This window comes from Hirundo rustica, chromosome 25, assembly GCF_015227805.2.
Source record: "Hirundo rustica isolate bHirRus1 chromosome 25, bHirRus1.pri.v3, whole genome shotgun sequence".
In the NCBI taxonomy this organism is placed as follows: Eukaryota; Metazoa; Chordata; class Aves; order Passeriformes; family Hirundinidae; genus Hirundo; species Hirundo rustica.
The window spans coordinates 4,725,591-4,741,529 of NC_053474.1; the positions used below are offsets into that span (position 1 = coordinate 4,725,591).

At 65.3% G+C, this 15,939-nt stretch overlaps 1 protein-coding gene across 1 annotated transcript in view; it reads left to right on the forward strand.

The window, feature by feature from the left end:
- LOC120763246 (forkhead box protein O6) overlaps positions 1-14,775 on the forward strand; it is a 38,603-nt gene extending 23,828 nt beyond the window's left edge. Inside the window, 1 exon segment of the mRNA XM_040086421.2 lies at positions 10,945-14,775. Coding sequence (XP_039942355.1) covers positions 10,945-12,357 — 1,413 coding nt within the window. The 3' untranslated portion in view covers positions 12,358-14,775.
- The last annotated feature ends 1,164 nt before the right edge of the window (positions 14,776-15,939 follow it).

Below are 15,939 nucleotides of genomic sequence, written 5' to 3' on the forward strand. Positions count from 1 at the left end.
GAGCTGAGGATGGGGGGCAGGCAGGGAACCCCCGGAGCAGAGCGAGGCCCTGGGAACACGGAGGGGGAAGGAACACGTAGGGAACCCGCGGGGAACACGTGTGCCCGGGGACACGGCTCCCTGCCCGGCCCTCCCCGCCTCGCCGGGAACAGCCCGGCTCTGAGGCAGCTGCCAGGCTGGAAATCAGAACAGCCTGCATGGAACAGACAGGGGAGGATGGGGCTGTGCTCCCCGCCCCGGCTCTGGGGTCCCAGCTCAGCTCAGCTCAGCTCAGCTCGGGGGGCGGCGTCGCTCCGCGCGCTCGGACAGGACGGTGACACCAGGGTGGCACGTGGCTGTGTGCCCAGGTGACCCAGAGATGGTGTTTCACGGCCCCACACGGGAGGGCTGCCCCCCGAGTCCTGCTGCTCCTCCCTTCCTCCCGCAGGCGGTGAGGAGCAGGGGGGCAGCTTCCCTCATGGCAGCAGCCAGCTGGGGTGGGAACCCCCCACGGGGGCTCAGCATCCTGCTTGGGGCCCCTCCTGCATCCCTGGCGGGTGCTGGGTCTCCCCGGGCTCTCCCTGGCAGGATTTGATGTGCCTTGCCTCGGGCTGGGAGCAGCTCTGGGTGTGGGTACAGACAGGAGCGCTGGGGCACTCGCTGTCCCCAGCCAGCCCCGGTGCCAGCAGCATGGGGGGCAGCCAGCGGGGAGATGAAGTGGTACCCGAGGAGAAAGAAGGGAGTGCGGCTGCTTTAATGATTTGGCTGCGGTGAGAACTTGGTGTGGAGGAAATTGAACCCAGGGGGAAAAAAAAAAAAAAACAAAACAACAAACCCTGTAATTTCATGCAAAAATTGCACGGCAGCTCCGGGTGATTTACTGCAGCTATTTTGGTGGCCAGCTCTGGGGTGTCATTAGAGCGTTATGGGGTAAGCTCCTGCTGGTGGAGAGGGTCTTCCCAAGGCATCTGACCCGGCCTCACCTGTTCAGGGGGGTCTGGGCGGGCAGGGGGTGCTGAGGGTGGCTTTTGTCCCCAGAGGCGGGGGGCTGATGTCCCTTAGGTGGGTGTGGGCACCTTGCAGAGCATCCCCGGCTGCGGCGGCCCCTCGGGCGAGCTGGGGCTGCAGCTCCTGCTGCGAAGGGAGGGGCAGAGTCTGACCCTGTGCTCCCCCTTGCTCAGCCCCACAGCCCACCCTCAGCATCGCCGTGGGGCTGGCAGAGGGCTGGGCGGGCTCTGGGAGCTGGCACAGGGCCCCAGGGCAGCGCTGTGCCCGGTGACACTGCAAGGTGCCCTGGCTCAGCTGCCTCCAGCTCTGAGGGTGAGCGGGTGCCTGTGCCAGGGCCACAGGGCTGAGGTGGGCAGCCCCTTCCCCCTAACCCCCTTCCCCCTAACCCCCTTCCTCCTGGCAGCATTCCAGGGCAGGTGTTGGAATCACAGAAACTCAGAATTTGGGGTTTTAGTGTATAGTAGCACATGTGAGTCAAGATAGAGGATTTGGGGTGTTGTTTAAGGACACGAGGGTGGCAGGCAGGAGGTGGGCAGGGCTCCTGGCTGTCCCTGCAGGCAGTGACCCCATAGCCAGCGAGGGTGTGGGGCCGGACCATCACCGCGGCACCGGGAGGTTCCTGGTGCCACAGTGAGCTGCAGCTGGGCGCTGTGTGCCCACGGCTCCGTGGGGCTCCTGCCCCCTTGCAGGCAAGGCTGGGCTCTCCTGAAACATCCCCCAGTCCCATGGGGGGTCCCCAGCTCCCCAGCCCTGCCCGTGTCCCCAGAGGGGAGCGTGTGCCTGCTCGTTATCCACAGCCCTGCTCTGATCTAACGAGCCCTTTGGGGCAGGGGGAGGTGCTGGGGGATTCACAGAGGTGTGGTTCTGCACCTGCGAAGGGTGCACTGGGATCATCGCCTTCCTCATCACCCCCGGGCTCCTCTCCTGCCCCTTCAGGTCACCCCTTCAAGGACGGCAGTGCAGACCCTCGGGGTGGTGGGGCAGGCACTGTGGGGTGATGGGACCTCTCCCAGCTGTGCTGGACCAGCCTGGGAACTGCTGTGGCTGGGGAGAGGGTGTCACACAGAGCCCCAGCACAGCCAAGGCGGGTTTGGGGCTGTTCTGGCCCCATCAGGAGAAGCCCAAGGCCAGGGGTGTCTTTGTGCAGGCTGTGGTAGCTGGAGTGACCGTGCAGGTGTTCCCCCAGCACCAAAATCACTCAGTACCAGTCCTAATTCTGTCTCCATCCATCCATCCATCCATCCATCCATCCATCCATCATCCATCATCCATCCATCCATCCATCCATCCCTCCATCCATCCATCCATCCCTCATCCATCCATCCATCATCCATCCATCATCCATCCCTCCATCCCTCCCTCCCTCCCTCCATCCTCTTCCCCCTGGGCTGTGGTGGCCCAGAGCTCCAGGAGCGTTTGGGCGATGCTCTCAGGCCCGGGCTGGGATTGTTGTGGTGTCTGTGCAGGGCCAGGAGCTGGACTGGATCATCCTGGTGGGTCCCTCCCGGCTTGGGTGATTCCGTGGTTCTCTGACCCATCCCCTCAGCCGCCTCACTGGTGGCCAAGCTGGTGTGAGCCCCACCGACCACCCAGAAGATGCTGGTGCCGTGTGTGTCCCCTCTGGGCCGTTCCACAGGGATGGGCTCTGCAGGTGCTCCCTGGGCTCTCCCCAGGGCAGGGAGGATGCTCCTGGCTTTGAAGGGGACGTGGTGGCGCGATGGCAGCTGGCTAAAATAAAGCGGCTGCCATGGCAACAGCAGCAGTCCCAGGGCTGGGAGAGGGATGCTGGGCCGCGTGTGCCACCTCTGCCACACGCACCGACACAACCTGGGCATGAGGAGTGTCCCCACGCGGCCATTGTGCCCTCTGCCAGCTCCCTCCTGGCTGGGGGGTGCAGGGGGTCTCACCCCTGGGTGCTGATCCAAGCACCCCGCAGGGTGTCCCCCTGGACTCTGTGCCAGGCCAGGGGCAGGGAGGCCGCAGTGTGGGGGTGCCCTGGGCATGGGGGGGCTGCCGGGGGGCGTTGGGGGCCGTGGGTAGATGGATGGGTGTCAGTCATGTCTCTGGGGAGTTTGGGAACTGCTTGTGGTGAGCAGGGGAAGGGAGGCACTGGGGCAGCTGTGGAACAACCTCAGCTGCCAGGGGCACAGCGGCGGTGAGGGGCAGCCCCGTGCCAGGGGTGAAGGGGCGCTGCACGGGGGTGCACTGGGGGCTGCACCAGGGCTTCAGTGAGGTCAGACCCACTGAGAACCACCAAGACATGCGGTGGAGAAGGGCCATGCGCAGCACGGGGCCAGGCAGGGATTGGGCATCGCCCCAGGGACCCAGCCAGTTCCACAGCACCCACACTGGTTCTAAACCAGCCTGGAGCCCAGGCAGCCACAGCCGGGTCTGGATTTGGGGGTCAGGATGGGGCTGGTGGGTCCTGGCAGAGGGTCAGGGTGTTGGTTCCTCCCCGGACCTTCTCTTCCAGGAGGGGCTGGTGTGGGACACGCCACCCCCAGCGCCGGGAATGGCAGAAGGACGTGGGCAGGGGTGGCACAGCCTGGCCCCGTGGTGGGACCCCGCTCCCGCATTCCAGGGCGCGGAGCTTGTCCGGATCCACGCGGCACCGTGCATCCGAGTGCCCCACGGAGGCCAGGCTGGACCCCTGAGGGGGGACACACAGAGGAGCCGAGGGGGCGTTCAGGGAGGCTTCAGCCTGCAGCCCCGGCTGTCCCTGGGCTCCGCGCACACCTCGGGGGTGATTAGCGCTCCCTAATGAGCTGTCGGCGGCGCTGGGAGCGCGGGGGGAGGAGGCGGGGATGCTCGGGCCGTGCCTCGCCGGGCTCCTCGCGTGTCAGCCACCTGCTCCGGGGCCCGGCGGGCGCGGCCCCTCGCTCCTCTAATGGGCATTTGGTTCAATTAGCGGCGCGTCAGCCCCGCTCCGCTCAGCCGGAGCGCTGACCCGAATGCGCTGCCTCCGCTCGCCGCCGGCGAGACCCCCGCGGCGGGGGGCGGCTGCCTCCCCCTGCCCCTGCCCCTGCCGTGCCCTTTCCGCAGGCACCGCGCGGCTCCGGCCCCGGGCAAGGGTGAGCCGGGGAGGTGGGACAGTCCCGGATCCCCAGGGGGACGCGGCAGACGGGACCCGGCCATCACCCGCTGCTGGGGGGCTGAGACAGAGCGAGGGGCTGGGGAGGGTTATGGGGTATTGTGGGGGGCTGCAGGGTTATGGGGTATTGCGGGGGGCTGGAGGGTTATGGGGTATTGCAGGAGGCTGCAGGGTTATGGGGCATTGTGGGCGCTGCAGGGTTATGGGGTATTGCAGGGGGCTGCAGGGTTATGGGGTATTGTGAGAGGCTGCAGGGTTATGGGGTATTGCAGGGCGCTGCAGGGTTATGGGGCATTGTGAGGCACTGCAGGGTTATGGGGCATTGTGAGGGGCTGCAGGGTTATGGGGTATTGTGAGAGGCTGCAGGGTTATGGGGTATTGTGAGAGGCTGCAGGGTTATGGGGCATTGTGGGGCGCTGCAGGGTTATGGGGTATTGCGGGGGGCTGCAGGGTTATGGGGTATTGTGAGAGGCTGCAGGGTTATGGGGTATTGCGGGGGGCTGCAGGGTTATGGGGTATTGTGAGAGGCTGCAGGGTTATGGGGTATTGCAGGGCGCTGCAGGGTTATGGGGTATTGCAGGGCGCTGCAGGGTTATGGGGTATTGCAGGAGGCTGCAGGGTTATGGGGTATTGTGGGCGCTGCAGGGTTATGGGGTATTGTGAGGGGCTGCAGGGTTATGGGGTATTGTGAGGGGCTGCAGGGTTATGGGGTATTGTGAGGGGCTGCAGGGTTATGGGGTATTGCAGGGGGCTGCAGGGTTATGGGGTATTGTGAGGGGCTGCAGGGTTATGGGATATTGCAGGGGGCTGCAGGGTTATGGGGTATTGTGGGATTTGGAGACCTGACAGGACATTGAGGGATTTGGAGGCCTTATGTGGCATTGATGGATTTGGGGGGCTTGTAGGGCATTGAAGGGATCGGGGGGCTTATGGGGCATTGCGGGGGCCTGGGGAGCTTGGGGGGCACTGAGTGGCTCTGCCTGTGGGCTGCCACAGGGCACCAAGGAGCCGATGAAGCAGTGCAGGGGGGTTGTTCTGAGATGCTGTGGGGCACAGCGTGGGCGCTGTGGGGTGGTGCAGAGGGCTGCTGTGGGGGCTGTGTGTGGGGCAGTGCCGAGGGCCGGCCGTGGGGTGGCCGGGTGGCCACAGGGCACTGTGGAGGGGGCTGCTATGGGGCAGCAGCACCCTGAGAAGCTGTGGGGCACGGCAGTGCTGAGGCTGTCCAGGAGCCCTGTGCTGGGGCTGCCCCTGCCCAGCAGGGCACGGTGTGCCCGGGGCCACAGGGACGTGGGGAGCTCACAGGGCTGCTCACAGCAGAGAGGCCCGTGGGATGCAGCGTGGGGCTGGAGGAACCCCAGGACACGCTGGGCTGCATTTACAGCCACCTCTGCCTGGCTCCGTGGGCTTCCACTTGCTGGGTTCACCCACCTGTGCAGGGAGAGATGGTGTGGGGCTGGATGGTGTGGGGCTGGTGTGGATCAGGAAGGTGTGGGGTGGGCTGATGTGGATGGGAATATTGTGGGGCTCATGTGGGTCAGGATGGTGTGGGGCTGACGTGGGGTGGGGTGATGTGGATGGGAATGTTGTGGGTGGGTGATGTGGATCAGGAAGGTGTGGGGTGGGTGATGTGGGTCGGGGTGGGCTGACGCCCCCGCAGGCACAGCAGGCTCTCTCGCAGCTGCCTGCTGTGGCCCAGCACGGGGATCCACTCCTGCCATCGCGGGCCATCCGTCCCTGTCACGAGCCTGCTGTCCCCAGCGTGTGGGCACCGCTGCCACGCGTGCCAGCTGCCACCCGCCCGCCAGGCCCGGGCCCCAGCCGGGGCGGCCGTGCCAGGGCTGTGCTCAGCCACCGGCTGCTCCGGGCAGGATGGTGACACCAGTGCGGGCTCTGGGGCTGCCCGTGCCCCGGGGGTGTTGCCAGGACGTGGCTGGTGCCCACAGGCAGAGCCGTTTTTGGGGTGAATACGTTGTCTTTGGCGGTGTCACCACTGACTGTCCCATGCCACCGCCCTCCCTGTACAGCATCCCCAGGGATGAAGCCCCATGGAGGCTGTCACCAGCCTCTGCCCTCTGGAATATTTCCCGCAGCAGTGGCAATTTTTATGTGCAAGAAGTGAATAAGCATCAATTAACCCCTGGAGCCGTCCTTGCGCTGCTGGCAGAGCTCTCGTTAGCGGCCCTGGCCCCGGCCCCGCTTCCTCCTCGCAGCAGTGTGAGAGTCCCCGTCGGGTAACAGCACACGGGCTCCTTTGCTGGATGGCCCAGCAGCCTGGAGAGACAGACGGACAGACAGACGGCCCGCGGGGGCTCTGAGAGCAGCGCTGTGGGTGTGGGGTGTGTGAGCAACGGCTGGGATTGTTGAATTTGTTTGGAAAACCCTTGGTGCCGGGCAGAGAGCAGGGAGCGGGGACAGCTCAGGGACGCTGGTGGGGACAGCAGAGAGGGATGTGACAGGGATGGGCATGTCCACACAGCGCCTTGCTTGCTCTTCCCAGGGCTTGCTCTTGCTCGAAATGCTCTCGTTTCCCCCCACGCTGCCCTCCTCAGGGCACGCAGAGGGGAGCTCGGCCCCACTCCGCGCACCCCGACACTCGTGGGCACCCCAAGGCTGGGGGGGAGCCTGGGACCTGCAGCTGGGGCGGGCAAGGGCAGCGCTGCCCGTCTCGGGGGTCGTACCCCTCTGGGTGCCTCATGTCGGGGTCCCCGGTTCATCTCGGGGGGTCGATGCTCATTTCGGGAGTCCGGCCTCGGGGAATGGCTTCCGCCTCCCACCGCATCGTCATTATCATCATCATCATCATCATCATCATCGCTGCCAGATGCCCATTGACAGTCAAGTCACTCTCGCGAACAATGGGTCCGGCTAATCCTTTTACAATGGGACTAATTGCTAATCAGACCGATTTCACACTGCCTGTTCCCCTGACAATGAGGCTCGCCGGAGGAGCGCTCCTGGGGGGGGTGAGGGGCTCTGTGGGTGCCCACAGCCCCCCCTCAGGCCCCGCAGCAGGACCAGCCCCCGCCAGACGGGCACCGGCACGGCACCGGGGCCTTCCAGCTTGGCAAAGCCCGCGGCAGCTGGTGGCTGGGGGCTGGCACGGGCTCAGCCTCGTCCTGCCCTGGTGCCAGCCGGGGCTGAGCAGGGGGTGCGGTGCACCTGCAACCCTGATGGCACCTCCAGCCCACCCCCAGAGCGTCCCCGTCCCCTCGGCAGTGCTGCGGGGCAGTGCTGGGGCCCGCAGAGAGGGTGTCACCGCTGGCACGGGCCGGGTGTCACCGCTGGCACAAGCTGGGTGTCACCGCTGGCACGGGCCGGGTGTCACCGCTGGCACAGGCTGGGTGTCACCGCTGGCACAAGCTGGGTGTCACCCCTGGCACGGGCTGGCTGTGAGCTGGGGCCTGATGCCCTCGCCCAGTGCTCTTTGGGGTTCGGGTACCGCGTTACCAGCAAGGGGCTGAGCCGTTGGAGCGGGCTGGACAGGCAGGGGTGACAGCGGTGACATGGGGACAGACAAGATGGCACAGGGCACGGCACAGGGCACGGCCAGCCCCGCCGTGGTGCAGGGCAGGGAGTTGTGTCAGAGGTGTCGTGTGGGCGCTCTGGGGCTGCCACCGTCCTTTCCTGACCCCAGAGCACCCTCTGCCAAGGCAGCTGCTGGCACGGGGGCTGCCAGCCCGGCTGTCCCCGGTGCATCCCCAGCCGTGCGTCCTGCCGGCGGGGCTGGGGGCTGCGGGACGCTGCGTGCCCGGGGCGAGGCAGGTCCCTGCCGGCCCGCTGCTAATCAGCTCCTGGCCCGCCCCAGCGCAGCCCCCCGCCCTGCTCCGTGCGCCCCGAGCCGCGGCCAGCCGAGCGTGTCGGGGTGCTAATGAGGAGAGAGCCGCGCGTGCTGCACCTTGCGCTTAATTGCTGCTGTCTTCTGGCTCTTAATGAAGCTCGGCTGCAGGAGAAGCCGCAGCCTCCCCTTCCCTCCTGTCCCTCGGGCAGCCTGACCCTGCCAGCCCTGTCCCCTGCCTCGGGGGGTGCGGGGTGCCCTCTGTTCCATCTGGGGTGGGAGGGGGCCTTAGGCAGAGGTCGCTGAATGTCACCCCCATGCAGCTGAGCCGTCCCCAAAGCCCAGCCCCTGTCCCCGTGCTCTGCGTGGCAGCTCCATCCCTGCTGCGCAGGCTGCAGCATCCCCAGCCTCCCGTGCTGGCAGGGAGGGACTGTGGCCATGGGGGGGTCCCCACCTCTGCCAGGGGCCCGGCAGTGACTGGGCATCGCTCCAGCCAGCCCAGCTTCGGCATCCGCAGCTCCCCTGTGTCTGTGGGTGCGGGCAGCGCCCCGGGGCTGAGCTGGCTGCTGGCCCTGGCCCAACCGCCGGCTGCGCTTCTGTCCCTGCTGCTTGAGCGCGGCTGGGTCGTGGATGGGAGCTTGGATCATCCTGTGCCTTAAGGAGGTGCTGGAAGGGCCAGGGGGACTCTCCCTGCCGAGAAGGCTCTCCAGGGCTTGATTTGCTCTGCTCGAAGGTGATGAGCATTGGTTGGGCAGATGTGTCCCAAGCACCCCCCGGGCGCCCTCCCCAGCCGTGCAGGAAGGGGTTAATGGCTGGCCCATACCTGCAGTTGCATTTTAAAGATGTGAAATTAAAGCCCGTAATTTATTCTCCCCACACACGAAGGAGCAATTAGTTCTAAACACGGCTTAATCAGTCAGTGCGAGATTGATTTCTGTAGACTTGGATTTGGTGGCTGCTGGCGAGGAGCCAGCCTGGGAGCAATCTCCAAATAAATGAAGTGCAGAGAAGTAAGCCATTACATAATATGATAGATGAGGCTGGAGCTCTCTTGCCTCTTCATTAGTATTCCACTGTACACCACAACAGCACCAAACTTTCTCCCCTGTACCCCGGGTTCCTCCCCCTCCTCGTCCTCCTGCCCGTCCTGCAGCTGGGAAGGGGCTGGGGAGGTTCCTCCCCTCTCCAGCAGCCCCTGGGCAGCCCCGAGCCTTTGGGCAGGGCTGGGGGAAGGATCTCTGTGCTGTGCACTGGGGCTCTTCCCTGGGCTCTGCATCTTGCCTTTTTTCCGTGGGGAAACTGAGGCACGGGGAGCTGGGGTGGCGTCCCATGAGCTGCAGGTCAGCAAGGAGAGGCAAGTGTCAGAGAATCCCACGCTGGTTTGGGATGGGAGGGACCTAAAAGCTCATCCCATCCCAGCCCTGCCATGGCAGGGACACCTCCCACTGTGCCAGTGTCCAGCCTGGCCTTGGGCACTGCCAGGGATCCAGGGGCAGCCACAGCTGCTCTGGGAATTCCATCCCAGCCCCTGCCCACCCTCCCAGGGAACAATTCCTGATTCCCAATCTCCCACGCAGCGCTGCCCTCTGGCACTGGGAGCCATTCCCTGTGTCCTGTCCCTCCAGGCCTTGTCCCCAGTCCCTCTGCAGCTCTCCTGGAGCCCCTTTGGGCCCTGCCAGGGGCTCGCAGCTCTCCCTGGAGCCTTCTCCTCTCCAGGGGAGCACCCCCAGCTCTCCCAGCCTGGCTCCAGAGGGGTTCCAGCCCTGGAGCAGCTCCGGGGGCTCCTCTGGACCAGCTTTAACAGGTCCATGTTCCTCCTGTGCTGGGGATCGCAGGGCTGGAGGCAGCTCTGCAGGTGGGGTCCCACAAGAGCCAAGGGGAAGAATCCCCTCCCTTGCCCTGCTGGCCTCTTCTCCTTGTTGCAGCTGGTTCACGTCCACCCTCACCCACCAGAACCTTCTCTGCAGGGCTGCTCTCACTGGGTTCCTCTCTGCACTCACATCCTCACCCCCTCTCTTCCCCCAGGCCAAATCTGTGAGGGTTCATCTCCCCAGGGTGACCCCAGCCTGTCACCCCGTGGGGCAGGGACAGCTGGGGATGCTTGTGTGGGATGTGCCCCCCTGCTCCTGCCTCCTGCAAACCCATCCCTGCTCCAGCCAGGGGGCTGCTCAGAGCCAGGGCTGCCAGCACGAGCCCAGGGCACCCAGTGCTGCTCTCAGCACCCCGAGGTGCTGGGTGAGGACCAGGGAGCCAGAAGTGTCCAGAGTGGAAGCAGCCCCCAGCCAGTGCTGCTGTGGGTGTGCAGAGCCCCAGTGCTGTGGTACCCGAGCCTCCTGGGCAGGGTTTGTGTCCCTGTCACCGGAGCCAGACACGCAGGGGGCCACACCCTGTCCCTGTGGGACCCCAGCCCTGCTCACAGGGGGTGCCAGGCGTGTGGGGACAAGGTCTCACGTGGTGCCCACAGGTTGTTTTGGGCTGTGGTGGTGCTGATGTGCCCCGCACAGGGCTCGTGTCGCTGCTGAGGGTGGAGGGGAGCACATCCCGAATGGAGCCAGGCAGGGGAAGGGGCTTGGGGACCACTCCAAAGGATCGGTGACCTAAGGGAGCTGGAGGGGAGCGGGCTGGGATCTGCACAGAGGAGCTGCCTGTGCTGGGAGCATCCTGGGGGATGTGCTGGGTATGTGGTGGGCTTGGGCTGGGAGGGGTGGAGAAGCCCTGGGCCTGTGCGTGGTCCTGACTCCATCACTGCGTTTGTCACCTTGTCCCTCCGCAGGCTCCTGCCAGGGGAGGAAGGTCCCCTGGGAGCTGGCCCTGGCTGCTGCAGGTCCCTGGCACGTGTGCTAAAGGGACTCCCTGTCCCTGCCCTGACAGGAATTGTGCCACAGACCCAGCTGGGGAGTGCAGCAAAGGGCCGTGACCCACAGGACATGGGAGGCACCTGCCAGCCCCAAACCCTCCGGCTCAGACATCCCAGGGGATGGAGCCCAGGCATCCCACGCCCATGTCCCCCCCCCAGCCCCGAGGGCGTCCCTTTCCTTCAGGGGTGCTGTCCCTGCTGCTGACCCTGCCCCTGTCCTTGCTGTCCCCGCAGAACTCCATCCGGCACAACCTGTCCCTGCACACCCGCTTCATCCGCGTGCAGAACGAGGGCACCGGCAAGAGCTCCTGGTGGATGCTGAACCCCGAGGGCGGCAAGACGGGCAAGACGCCGCGGCGGCGGGCGGTGTCCATGGACAACAACAGCAAGTTCCTGCGCATCAAGGGCAAGGCCAGCAAGAAGAAGCAGCTGCAGGTGACGCAGGAGCGCGGGGAGGACAGCCCGTCCTCCCAGCAGGCCAAGTGGTCGGAGAGCCCCGCGTCCCACGCCAGCGACGAGTACGACGCCTGGGCGGACTTCCGGACGCGGGCCAACTCCACGGCCAGCACGCTGAGCGGGCGCCTCTCGCCCATCATGGCCAACCACGAGCCGGACGAGCTGGAGGAGGACGACGGTACGCCCTCGTCCCCGCTGATGTACCCCAGCCCCTCCAGCACCATGTCTCCTTCCCTCAGCGCCCGCTGCTCCGTGGAGCTGCCCCGGCTGACCGACCTGACCGGCACCATCAGCCTGAACGAGAGCCTGGGGGAGAGCATGCTGGAGGACCTGCAGGACGGCTACAGCATGAGCCCCTCCCAGCAGCTCCCCCCGGCCGCCCTGCGGCAGCGGAGCTCCAGTTTCACCTTCAACTCCAAGTGCTCCAGCATGGGGGCCGCCTCCAACACCTACTGCGGGACCATCTACAGCCAGCCGGCCATGAGCCTCATGCGGCGCCTGCCCATGCAGACCATCCAGGAGAACAAGCAGGCCACCTTCTCGCCCGTCAGCTCCTACAGGAACGCCTCGCTGCAGGACCTGCTCTCCTCCATCTCCTACGCGCACAAGGAGAGCATGGTCCCGGGGGACCTGCCCCTGCCGCAGGCCGGCCCCGTGGTGCCGGCCCGCGGCCACAGACACAACCCGCTGCTGTGCGGGGGCGGGGAGCAGGGCTTGTCCTCCTACCCGCCCCACCCGGGCTCTCTCATGAAGAGCAACGCGTTGTACCACCCGTCACCGGCCGGTCACCACCCCGCGGTCAACACCAGTGCCTTAGCCAATCCTGTCAGCCTTATGAGCCTGCCCAGTGACTCGTGCAGCATGACGGCCGTGCCGCACCACGGGCACCTGCATCCCTACGCCAATAACCAAGGGGCACACATGAGCTTGCTGGATTCGCTGCAGGGCCCCTACCCGGGGGCCGTCCACCCCCCCGTGTTGGGCCAAGACAGGTTCCCAGCAGACCTGGACCTGGACATGTTCAACGGGAGCCTGGAGTGCGACGTGGAGTCGATCATCCTGAATGACTTTATGGACAGCGACGAGATGGACTTCAACTTCGACTCGGCCCTCCCGCCGCAGAACGGGCTCAACGTGCCCGCGCTGCCCGGGGGGCCGCAGCCCACGAACCAGAGCTGGGTGCCTGGGTGACGCCCGCCCCGGCGCGGGCTCACCGCCGGGAAGCCGCGAGGGGAACATTGAGACTAACTCTTTTTTTTTTTTCCTTTCTCTTCTGCCTTTGTTTGTTAAGATGGGCCAGAGCCGTCAGTCTGAGCTTGAGGTCGAACGCGAAACGCAAACCGGAGGGTCAAATATTGAGATGGGGGAGGACCCCGCGGCCCCACGCGTGCCCGGCCTGCAGGTCCTGCCAGCATCCTCTGGAGGACACAGGGCAGTGGGTGGGAGAGGCAGCCGGAGCCAGGTTGATCCAGGGGGGAAGCAGGCAGGGAAAGCCTTTGCAGAGGGTCCCAGCGCCCCACGGCAATGGTGCCGGTTTGATTTGCCCTTGGGCTGGGTGACAGAGTGGTGACGGCTGGTGGTGTGGGGTGTGGGACCCCCCCGGCATGGGCATCCCCCTGGGAAGGGACTCTTCTCGGAGCCACCTTGGGAAATGAGTCCTCTGGGTAGAAGTGTCAGGAGTGGGGACCCTGCCCCAGGGCACTGGGGGGGGCTCAGGACCCCTCAGTCCTGGTGGAGAGCAGAGCTCTGCCGAGCCCACACCCCCAGGCGGCTGCAGCTGTTGGCTCCAGGCAGGTTTTCTTACGGAGCAGTGAGGAGGGGGTGGTGATGGTGTGCAGCCAGCAGCCCTGGCAGCCCCTGGGGGCTGAGGGTGCCGCGGGAAGGCTGCAGCCCCTGCCCGGAGCAGGCTGGGCACGCTCCAGGGGGGTCCTGCTGGGACTGAGGGTCCCCTGAGCTGGAGGCTCAGGGGCAGCTCGCAGGGGCGGGGAGGGAGGCGTATTTATTTGGTTTCATGCACTCTTTTGCCATTGAGTTTTTGCGTTGGAAGGAAGAGAGGGTTGAGTTTAGGGAGAGGAGAGGAGAGAGAGGCCATGGGCTGCGCTGGTGGCTGTGTCCCATCACGTGGCTCATGGGGGGTGTTGGATGATGGGGTGAAAGCTGTGGGGCTGCAATGTGGGTCGTCCTCGAGGAGGAGCCGTGTGTGTGAGGAGGGGAGGGATGAGGTGGCCAGGCAGCGTGGGGTCCATCCTGCTCCAAGCTTGGGTGACCCACATTGCTCAGGGAGGTGCCACAGGGCCCCCAGCCAGGGCCGCGGGGCTCCTGGGGGGTCAGTGCCACCATCCCAGTGTCTCACTGCCCACCCCTGGGGTGCCAGGAGAGCCCATCCGGGAGCTGTCAGCAAGAGGGGTGCACCCACCTGCCAGGGGCTGGGGCTCCATGGGGATGGGGACCGCGATTCACACGTGGAAATGCTGTGTGTCAGGACCCCAAGCTGACCCCACTGCTCCGTGGGGCGGGAGTGGGCCCGGGATGTCCCGGCCATCCCAGGAGCAGCAGGGCTTTGGCAGGGTTGAGGCTGGCGGCCAGCGGGTGCAACTGCTCTGGAGAGGATGGAGGGGCTGGCAGGGAGTGGTGGGAGCTGCTGCTCTGCCCCGTGGTGCCTCTGCTCAGCCATTCTTCCCCCTGGGCACCACGGGCTCTCTCTGCCCCCCCAGGCACTGAACCAGCACATTTTCCCAGCCCAGCTCTTCCCTTCTTGCCCCAGCACCAGCTCCTCTGCCACGGAGCAGGCGCTGGGTCCCAGCCAGCCGCAGGGACAGGGGGACCCGCGGGTGGCACCTCCTGCTCCTGTCCTGACCCCCACGGCTGTGGCGGAGTGTGACAGAGGAGCCCCGTGTGCCACCGCTCACCTTCACCCAGGGCACATGGCAGGCACGGTCTCTAAAGACATTCTTACAAGTTAATTAATTATGTTTACATTATTTGATCATGTACAGAATTTAATATATTCTATTATATATAATCTTTCTCGAATGCTTTTTTAAAAAGGATTATTCTTTGGCCAGGATCATTACCGCATTCCTTTCGTACGCCACCTCTCGTTTCAGGCATCTTTCAAACCCTTGGAAACCGATTGCAAGTGGCTATTTAACCCCCGACCCCCCAGTTCAGCACGTGGGCCTGAGGGACCCAGAGGCAGGAGGGCAGCTCTGGCTGCCCTGGAGGAAATGGGAGCCTCTGCCCCCCAGGAACGGGGGAAAGGGAAGGAGCCCTGGCACTTCCAGGCATCTCCAGGCACAGATCCAGCAGCACACCAGCATGCCGGGCAGCAGCCGGGCGTTAGGAGATGGGATTCTCCCGCGCGGGGGTCACAGACACGGGGCTGAGCGTCCCCTGGCACCCCAGCAGCAGGAGGAAAACGTCCCCTTGTCCCACGGCCGCCCTGCCGCCCCCGCGGCCCTGCCCCGCCGCGTGGGCACGGCCCCTCGCCAAGCTGTCGTCGTGGTTCGTGACCGTGGGGTTGTCGTGTGTGCGGTGCAGTCGTGTTGGTAACGTCGTGTGTTCAGTGGTCGTGCGGGGCGAGGCGCGGCGGGCACGGACGCCCCCAGAGCGGCGGGGACCCCGGGGGATCGGGGCTGCAGGGCAGGGGGCACGGGGGGGGGGATGTGGTGTGCGGGTGGGGACGGGACGGGGCCGTGCCTGTGGGGCGGGTGGGTCCTGGGGGGTGGCCAGGCGTGGCTGTGCCCCCCTCAGTGACCGTGAGCGTGGGCGAGGGGACACCAGCGCTTGGTGTCACTGTCCGGGCTGGCTGAGCGTCCAGGCTCCCTCTCTGGAATCAGCGAGGCCACCTCATATTGTCCCACCTCCCTCAGCTCCATCCTCCCCTGTCCGTCACCCCCTCCCTCCATCCCCCAGGAGCTCCCTCTGCTCCCACCCTGCCCTGCCTGGAGCCGGCGTGGGGGGACACCCAAGGGCCCCCCCCGCTTGGCTTCCCCCGGCGGTTTTGGGTCCGTTTCCCTCGTATTTATAACTGTACAGGCTGGGGGGGAGGGTCTCGGAGGCGTCATCTCTCACACGCATCTATCGTAGGCAATGGTAACTTTCTTGGTTGTGCTATTAGAGTTTGTGTATGTGGCAATGTAAAGAACTGTGTATAGTGCATTGTACAGCATATTTTCATGAATAAAATTGTTTTAAATATTACAAGGTGGGGCTGCTGCTGCCGTCAGTGTGTCTGGCTGAGGGGGGGGGGGATGGTGCCCCCCAGGCAAGTTGGGGAACCTGGGGGTCGATTCCAAGGGGGAGATGTGATGCTTGGTGAAACATGGCCCAGAGCATGGGCGTGGTTGGGCTGTGGAGGTCACAGAACCGTAGGATCGTGAAGAAAAGTCCTCTAAGATCGCTGAGTCCAACCATTCCCCCAGCACTTCTAAACTCAGCATGAACCCACGTCCCCAAGTGTCACCTCCACACATCTTTTAAATCCCTTCTGTGATTCCTCATCCAGCCTGGCCTTGGGCACTGCCAGGGATCCAGGGGCAGCCCCAGCTGCTCTGGGAATTCCATCCCAGCCCCTGCCCACCCTCCCAGGGAACAATTCCCGATTCCCAATCTCCCATGCAGCGCTGCCCTCTGGCACTGGGAGCCATTCCCTGTGTCCTGTCCCTCCAGGCCTTGTCCCCAGTCCCTCTGCAGCTCTCCTGGAGCCCCTTTAGGCCCTGCCAGGGGCTCGCAGCTCTCCCTGGAGCCTTCTCCTCTCCAGGGGAGCTCCCC